Here is an 8770-nt window from a genome sequence, read left to right on the forward strand (position 1 = left end):
TCAACCCCTGTCAACTCAGACTCAGATAGAGTTCATACGATCTCTAAACATACAGCAGGTTTGTGTGTGAGCAGTTTAGGCTCCAGAGAATTACCAGTGAAGAAAATGAAGACTTAAGATTTGCCCGACACAGTGTGAAGTACAAGATGATGACTGAATAAAACACTTTACGGCAGAAAGAGAAATTAAATTTTATTGAGGATAGCTGTTACTTTAAAATCCTCTCCATCCTCTATATTAATACATGCAGTATTGACCTCATTCTGAGGTATGTGGGGATCTTAATCTGTGTACTGTTTTAAAAAAGAGCAACTTTGCTGTAGTATGTAAGCTGGATCTACACATTAAAGGGTTTAGTATGTTATTTCACATATTCACAGGGGCTCACAGAATATTTAACCATTGTGTTGTGGAAGATAAGCGTTTTGATTTTCTCCTCACAGTATTTTAATTAACTTCAGTTGTTCCTGGAGGACTTGAAAACATAGGTGTGTAATATAAATTTGTTTTTTTGGGGAGCAGGTTAGCTATGGCTCATTTTCAGCTTGCTGTCTTATTATTAGCCCACTAGCACTTTGCAGTTTTTAAAAGTATATATATATATATATATATATATATATATATATATATATATATATATATATATATATATATATATAAATCTTTCCCTTTTTAATACTGATATTTGTATCACAGCAAAATGGAGAGTGTAAAGAAATGTTGCACTGTTTATTGTTAGTATTTATAGCTTGTCACGTCATTATAAGTGTGTATTGAGAAAGTTTTGTTTTTGGACAACCATATCGATTCAGCAAGTGCCTTTTGAAATGATTGTTGCTTTACATTCATTTGTACTGTACCAAGCTGCTCAATTTTGATACTATGTGTATCATTAATATTCATCAGATTATTTTTCACAACATGGTATCATTTTCATGGCCTCTTGTTTTAAACTTTTCAGCCTTCAGCTATGTGTTGTACTGAATGTTTCTATTTTTATTGGCTTGCTGGAATCAATTATTTTTTAGCCAATTTGACACCTTTTTTATTTTTTATTTACACTGAAGAGTGACCTATTTTCTCAGATAGCAATGAGATGTTTTAATGTACTGTAACAAAATTACCAACAAATTTATAGCTTTGCAAATATTAAATAAGTCTTAACTTTATTCTTTGTGTGGTGTGCTCATCAATTGTTTGCAACTATTTGTGTGTTCGTCTATAAGAGAAATTACGGTAGCCGCCGGGTGTAGTGCGTTGCCATGGTAACCGTATGTTTTGTTACCTCTTAACTTCAGCGAGAGGCAGAGGACATTAAAAGGGACACATTTACTCTGCAGAGGGGTTTGTAACAGCACGGAAAAAAGGTAAAGTGATAAGACAGTCTTTTGGTTTGTGTTTTGTCATAATGTATATTTTGGGTAACGTTTTAATGAATAACTTTGACCCAGGGTAGCGCTTGCCTCTGACTATCAACGTCAAACTCCCACAATATCATATTCATGGTAACAGCTTCATAACACAGGTTTAAATGTATTCATGGAACTTTTATCAGTAACAATGAAATAAATATTTAACTTACAACAGCCTTCACAGTTCAATAAGAGAAGAAATGCTTTAAAATAACATTAAAAATTCCATGACCATCATTGACAAAGGTTAAATGACATATTGTCTGTTTATATGTTTATGACACTACTGACATTACTAGTAACTTTAAATGAATCAACTGTTCAGTGTCTTAAGATACAGAGTGCAGTGTTATTTTCATACTGTACATAAGTTGATACTCTGAGACTTTCTAATGCCGCTTCAGTTTTGACAATTCAAGCTTTTTCATCAAACTATAGGGCTGCTACTGAAGTTTAGTTTCATTATTGATTAGTCTGTTGATTATTTGTTTGGCCCATAAACTGTCAGAAAATGCTGAAAAATGTTCATCACTGTTTCCCAAAGTCCAAGATAAAGTCCTCAAATGTATTCTTTTGTCTTGATCAAGAAGCTGGAATCTGAAAATGTTGGACTTATTTTCTCAGAATATGACTCAAAATGATTATTTCTTCTTCCTGCCTGCCTATACTGTTAGTGACTGACCACCAGTGGAGAACAATGTCTATGCCAGACCGTAATCCCCAGGAGGGTGGTGGCCCCAATCTAGTGAGTATTGAGGTTATGCGGAATCACTCCGAGCTCTTCAGGTCAGAATGCATGAGGCTGATCATGGAAAGTGACAAAGCATGCAAGCGTATGCAAGATGACGACAACAAGCGGCTAGGTAAGGAGTGGAAATAATAGAAAAATCTGAGTCTGTTTTCACAAAGATTACAGAGATGGACTGTAGTGGTATTTCTTCTGCTTTTCAGATCAGCGGGTCAGAGACATCCAGTTTCTGAGGAAGGAGTTGGAGCTGAAGTTGGAGGAGATTATTCTGGAGATTGATGCCCTCTTAGTGTTACAGAGCAGGGTCATGAAAGCCCTAGAGGCCTGCAAAGAGCCTATGAGAGTCACCATTCTCTGTCTGGAGGAGAGGTGAGGTTTGAAAATGAGAGAAAATGAAGAAAAGAGGATGTTATGCGATCATGTTTAGAATTAGACATTTAAGACTGGGGATAAAGAGGAAAGAAAAGAGGAGTAACGCTCTTTTTTTGTTTGTTCTGCAGAATGAAGCGTCTTCCCTCTGAGAGGCTGCATGATGAGGTGGACAGAGAGCTGCTGAGGGAGAGGGAGCTCATTGACGGAGTGGGTTCTCTTCTGCAGCGTGTAGCAGAGCAGATCACCGAGCAGATACGGTAAAGGACAAAGATAAAGCATGTAGATGATTCACCGCTTTAATCTGGACGCAGTTGTACAATTTACTTTATAATTTTATCCTGTTTGTGCTCCAGACTGAACCGATCTGCCAAATATTACGTGGAGCAGGATCTCAAGGAGAAAGCTGAGGCTCAGTGCATTGACGACTCCTGTGCCTTAATGACCACCCATTCCCAGAACACCCTGCAGAAGTCCACAAATGCCAAAATTCTCCTGGCGAGGTGAACCACCATCTTCTTGTTTGATCCATGAAAGCAGGAAGATGATATGAGATCTTTGACAGGACAGTTTTCACAGTTTGAAATGGTCGTCAAGGTTTCTACACAGGTTTTAGAAGCCAGCAAATAAATAAAAAATACGTTTTTTTACTCCCAGGTCTTCATAATTGATTAAAACTCATTATCTCCTTCTGTTTCAGCTTGACAGTGACTCCGAAGCAGTGGGAGAACATCTCTGACATCAACATAATCAAAGCGGAGCAGCAGAAGATCAACTCTCAGTCACTTCGGGCTCTGACGGAGTCTCTCCTGGAGCAGACGGCCAGTGACATGCAGAAGCAGGTCCAGGCCACAACGTCGGCCTTTCAGCTGAATGTGCAGGAGATCAAGACGGCCAAGAGCCTGATGGAGGATCAGTTGTCTAAGGTAGAGTAGATGAGTGTATGGAGGTCCAGTAATGATTTATTTCATTAAGGACAGACAAATGGATATAAATGTGGTTTGACTTTATTCAATTGGATCACATTGGAGTGGATGCTAATATTGCTTTAGTAGCACATGGTGTGAATGGTGCTGCAGACACATCTCCACCCTTCCATGACACCCTGAATACTCTCCATCTTTAGCATAAAACATTATTGCATTGCCGTAGCAGAATCAATACACAGAATATACTTTTACGGGTAATTTTGTTGACTGTTTCATAAAAATAATCATGTTTACAGTACTGAAACAGCGCAAAGTTTAAAGGTTGGTTACACCCAAATGACAAAAAAACCCCAAAACAATATATGTTGGCAGCAAGGTCTGTGGATTATCTATTGAACCTGGGACAGTATTTGCAAACACAGGTTGACCTCCGTCTGCTGCGATGTCCCTCCTCTCTAGATTCTGTCTGAATTCGCTAGCCAGCAGAGGAATAAAGAAGATCTCCAAGCATCCATCGCAGAGAATGAACATTTCCTGAGCTTGGCCAAGGCCCGACTGACTTTGCGTCGGCAGAGGCCTGGCAAAGAGCACTGCCATGATCCAGCACAGTCCCAGCTCCTCGCCGAGGTCCAGCAGCTCACCGTTCACATCAGCAAGTAAGATGAGAAGGGTCAAGGCCACAAATGACTGTTTTCTGGCACCTTCTTTCCCATATTTGAGATATTACTATTTAGAACCAATCATTAAATGTTGTCTCTTTATCTCTGTGCTGTCAGACTGCATGAGGCAGCGGCCCAGTCAGAGGAGCAGCAGAGGGCTCTGATTCGCTGCCAGCTGGATCTGCAGGAAAATATCGGGATCAAGGCCAACTCTCTCTACATTGATGAGGTCATCTGCGCCCAGCACAGGGAGCCCATTATCATCCATAACTTCTGAGCATGCCGCACTGGGAAGTTCCACATATACCTGGTATTTATTTCAAAGTGCATTTATATAAAAAGAATCACTTCAAAGTGTGCGTGTGAATATAATTCTTTTTCATACAGTCATCTAAAGAAATTCAGAGTATTAAAACACAACATCATGAAAAGCTTTTTTCTTCCAAAATTAATCATATTTTATTTGTTGTTGTTTTTTTCAAATTCATGAATGAATAAAATTGATCAAATATCTTTACATGTCACTTATTGAAACAGTAAAAATAGAGACCAAGACATGCCCACAGCTGTTTGTAAGGGCAAACTCAACGTGGTTATAGCTTAATGCTAACTGGAGTGGAGTGAAGTGGAGATTTTTATCACTGAATGAGAGACGGTCGCACCACACAGACTAGTCCTTACATACTGTAGAGAATAGCTTTTACTACACATTTACTCTCAATATCTGCCAAGTGGAACTGAGCCAACAGACAAAACTAACACTACTTTGCTAATCCCTAACTAAACTGTTTAGATTAATGAGCAAAGCCAGGAAGTAATATGTAATATGGTTGGCATGTCTGACCTGACAGTTGATCAAATGGTGAAAACTTTTGTCAAATTACATTTCACAAAAACAACAAAATATACCTCAAATTATGAAACATTATGAATGTATGCAAATATCAGCTAAACAAAGCCATATTTTTGGAAGTTGTGTTACAACTGGTGATGTTCTAATGTCTTATAGCAGGAAGAATGAAAGTGTTGTGATAGGAGTGACACATGCTATCTTAAAAGGTTATTAAGAGTGTCAAGGGTATTAAAATAATGAGTATTATATTTGGAACTACCTTCTCTTAATGTAAACACAGTCTTAAAATCCTAACTTATACTAACAACCTTCACTGAAACATCTAATCAAATGTCTCATGTTGGCTAATAAAGCTACATATGGACAGCCCAAATACTTGTCTTCCATCCCATGCTTATGACACATTAATCAAAGGTCTTTGATGCAGTATATCCATCCTGAGGAGTGCTTCGTCATTTCAGGAAAAGGTGAACTTTGCACTTCGCCTGAAAGCACACAGGATAAATAAAAGCTCTTATTGTAAGAACATTTCAATATTGTGCATATAAATGGTGTGATATGCAGGAATGGTACCTCATGCCAGCGTAGTGTAATGAGTGGCAGGGCCAGATGACAGTGGGGACAAGTGGCGATCAAGTCTGGGTCAAGTCCATTAACCTGAGGCCCATTGTTGGGTCTGAATGACAGAGAGGTGGCCTTATAGGTGCCGCTTAGCTGAGAAGTGGCCCCTTGCCTGGAGAAATCATCCTCATCCTCATCCTCATCATGCTCTTCCTCCTTTGGATCAGCATCTCCATGATACCACGTGGATACTGGGAAGCACTCCAGCTGGTTTGGAGCAACAACAACAACAAAAAAATAAAACACTTTCTTGAAAAAGACAAACTTTTAACACTTTGTAATAATTACTGACAGCAGTTATAAGATTTGAACTGACAATAGAATTCATAATTGTATGTCTGCTGAAGAACACTGGCAGTGGTTGTGTGTTAGCAAGCTTACTGTGCAGTATGGTAGCTAATTGTAAAAAGCAACTTTTCACCAAGTCCAAAATAGATATAAAAATATTTTCTGTAATGGAGTTATTAACAAGGTGTTTGATTAAATCACTAATTGTGAGGTTTCAAAACTTAAAGTCTCCCTCCATTAAAAAAATGTGATTTTCATCTTGTTCACTCAGTCGAATGTTTGAGCTTCACTGTGTGGAGTGATGAATGTGCAGAGTTTGATGATAGAAGACTGTGTTTACTTCATCTGCTGAAGGACGAAAGTTCAATCACAATGTTATGTAGAAGAATATTACAAACCTCATGTTCCTCTATGTCTCCAGCTGGGAATGAAGCCATACATCTGCTACAGTTCACTGTTATTTTCGCTGGGGGAAAGACAATAGGCATGGTATAAGTATAAATATTAATATTTTGGGAGTTTGATTGGGTTTATTGTGCCAAAGCCCATATTCCCTTACTCTTGTTAGGGGTACTGCTCGTAGTTTGAGGAGGACCTGAGCCATTGTCAGCAGCTGAGCAGGTCAATCTGTGCTCGGACTGGTCCTTCAGGGTCACATAGCGGTTGCAGTCACTGCACCGCTCAGTGCGACTCCCACAGGCCTTGCTGTGTTCATCCAGGTCCTTCCAGGGCATGTCCAGCTCACAGTACTGACAAGACTGCAGGCGCTCCACACACTCATCAGACTGGGAGACAGAGCAGAACAGGGTCATAGGGTGTGTACCTATATTTAACTATTACTACAAATCTGTTAGCAGTCAATGTCGGGGGACTCACAACAGAAATTAAAACAAAAAAAGGTAAAAATTGAAGCAGTAGAGACATACTGGAGATATTCTGACTTTTACTACCTTATATGGTTTAAGCTCCAGAAACACTGGATCGTACACTTCCCATACATGATACGATATATGATACGATACTATACTACATGATACAACACGATACTACATGATACGATATGATATGATACGATACTATACTACACGATACAACATGATATCATATGATACGATACTATACAATACGATACCTCTCAGGCAAAAGGCAACAACAGTACCACTGAGCTTACCTCATGATCCATTAGTTGACAGCGTTCCATCTTCGTGTTGCACTTGGAGCATCTTACCTGCATATACACAGTTGTAAATATACAGAGAATTAACATGTGACTCTATGTGTGTGTGTGTGTGTGTGCACATGTGCGTATATCTGTGTGTGTGTGTATACCATGGTGTGCTGCTCCTCTTTGTGTTGGTCCAGTTGATCTCTGGGAACTGATTCTTTGCAGTCAGGACAGATGCATAAGAAGCGGCTGCAGTGTGTTTCATGCAAAGCGAAGTTGGCCTCTGCTACTTCCTTGTGGCTTAAACACAGAGGGAGATGGTCATGAGACAAAGTGTTGAAAGCCATATGTGTGATAGGGATGGAAAGGACAGTGGTGTATATACTTGTACTGAATGGTGTACAGTACCAGCCAAAAGTTCCACAGATTGTACCCCACATTTTAATTGAAATTGGAAAGTAGCAATTTCAAGGAATTACTCTGATTAACAGCTTAAACTCCAGATTTAAAGGTCCATTAAGTACTGTGTGACCTTTATGTAACCAGAAGGATTTAATTGCAGCAAGAGCTGATCTGCTCAGGAGGTCTGTCATTCAACCAGTTCAGAGATTCTTCACATTTTTAACTAGAGCTGCAACAATTACTTGATTAATCCATTTGTTGATTGGCAGACAATTAATTGCCAACCATTTTGATGATTGATTCATCATTTTGCTTCTCAAATGTGAATATTGTCTGATTTCTTTAGTCCTGATTGATATTTTGGTTGCATTTTGGACTTTAGGAAGCAGTGATAAGCATTTTTCAGCATTTTCTGACATTTTATAGACCAAACGACTTAAATAATTGACAGATTAATTGATGAAGATAAAATAATGGTAAATTGCAACCATGTTTTTATAAATGGCTGGGTGACTCTCTATATATGACACATGAAAGTGTATCAACAACATGTGTCCTACTGATGAATGTAAAAGACAACTTTTTCTTTCACATTTTGGAAAAGTATTCATCTTAACGAAAATGAAAGTGAAGTGTTTGTTTGTTTTGTTCTCATTGTCATCTGACACAGTTAACTTAATATTTCTCTCTATGACCTAAATGAAAGTGAAAGGCCTGTCCTATGAACCCTGACATGTAGCCTACTTATGCCAACACTTATAAAAACTCAATTGAAACACCTGCTTTCACATAGCTTTACATCAGATATGCATTATATGTGTTAGGATGTCTAGTTTCTCACAGATTGGTGAGGTGTTAAATATTGTTCAGTTTAATTTATGCAGTTATATAACCACAACCAACCTGTCAACGCCCGTACTGATTCACGTCTTACTGACACTATATTCACTTTACAGTAATCAGAATACCATTACACAACCAGACTTTTGAAAGTCATTTGGTGCCCTGGAAAGTTTGACAAAGTCTTTTCTCACCACTGGCCACAGGTGCGTGTTGCTTCCGTCGTATCCATTGACAGAGATCTTTAAAAATGATCCACTGACAGCAGAGGAAGGTCGGTTCACCAGAACAGAAAGTGAAAATATCTTTCACTACATGATGAAATTCTTTGAACGTGACACAGGGTGGCGCAAAAGATCCCTCCATATGATTTATGATTTCATTCAAGTGACTAGGATTACTTTTTTATAGAACTACTGATTAGCATGATGGGTGAAAGGTGAAGTCAGTATTCAGTTAAATCATTAGCAAATGTCAACAGTTA

At 38.6% G+C, this 8770-nt stretch overlaps 2 protein-coding genes across 2 annotated transcripts; one reads left to right on the plus strand and one right to left on the minus strand.

Annotated features, from left to right (window-relative positions):
* The first annotated feature begins 2109 nt into the window (after positions 1-2109).
* tekt1 (tektin 1) lies at positions 2110-4394 on the plus strand. The gene is made up of 7 exons (XM_053320796.1): positions 2110-2275; positions 2364-2529; positions 2661-2789; positions 2886-3032; positions 3230-3455; positions 3918-4114; positions 4235-4394. Exons 1-7 carry the CDS (start codon positions 2110-2112, stop codon positions 4392-4394), a joined length of 1191 nt encoding a protein of 396 aa, XP_053176771.1.
* A 194-nt stretch (positions 4395-4588) lies between these two features.
* xaf1 (XIAP associated factor 1) lies at positions 4589-8564 on the minus strand. The gene is made up of 7 exons (XM_053320798.1): positions 8481-8564; positions 7209-7344; positions 7051-7107; positions 6439-6664; positions 6278-6345; positions 5544-5798; positions 4589-5455 (listed from the first exon to the last, which is right to left on the minus strand). The coding sequence occupies exons 1-7, from the start codon at positions 8516-8518 to the stop codon at positions 5423-5425; spliced, it is 813 nt and encodes a 270-aa protein (XP_053176773.1). The 5' UTR covers positions 8519-8564; the 3' UTR covers positions 4589-5422.
* Between the last annotated feature and the right edge of the window lie 206 nt (positions 8565-8770).

This window comes from Scomber japonicus, chromosome 6, assembly GCF_027409825.1.
Source record: "Scomber japonicus isolate fScoJap1 chromosome 6, fScoJap1.pri, whole genome shotgun sequence".
Lineage (NCBI taxonomy): Eukaryota > Metazoa > Chordata > Actinopteri > Scombriformes > Scombridae > Scomber > Scomber japonicus.

Coding starts and splice junctions, on each gene's coding strand:
- xaf1 (XM_053320798.1), bottom strand. CDS start 8,518: ATGGATACGACGGAAGCAACACGCACCTGTGGCCAGTG. Junction 6,346..6,438: donor GAGCAGTACCCCTAACAAGA/GTAAGGGAATAT, acceptor TCTTTCCCCCAG/CGAAAATAACAGTGAACTGT. Junction 5,456..5,543: donor TTACACTACGCTGGCATGAG/GTACCATTCCTG, acceptor GTGTGCTTTCAG/GCGAAGTGCAAAGTTCACCT.
- tekt1 (XM_053320796.1), top strand. CDS start 2,110: ATGTCTATGCCAGACCGTAATCCCCAGGAGGGTGGTGGCCCCAATCTA. Junction 2,276..2,363: donor TGACGACAACAAGCGGCTAG/GTAAGGAGTGGA, acceptor TCTGCTTTTCAG/ATCAGCGGGTCAGAGACATC. Junction 2,790..2,885: donor CAGATCACCGAGCAGATACG/GTAAAGGACAAA, acceptor TTTGTGCTCCAG/ACTGAACCGATCTGCCAAAT.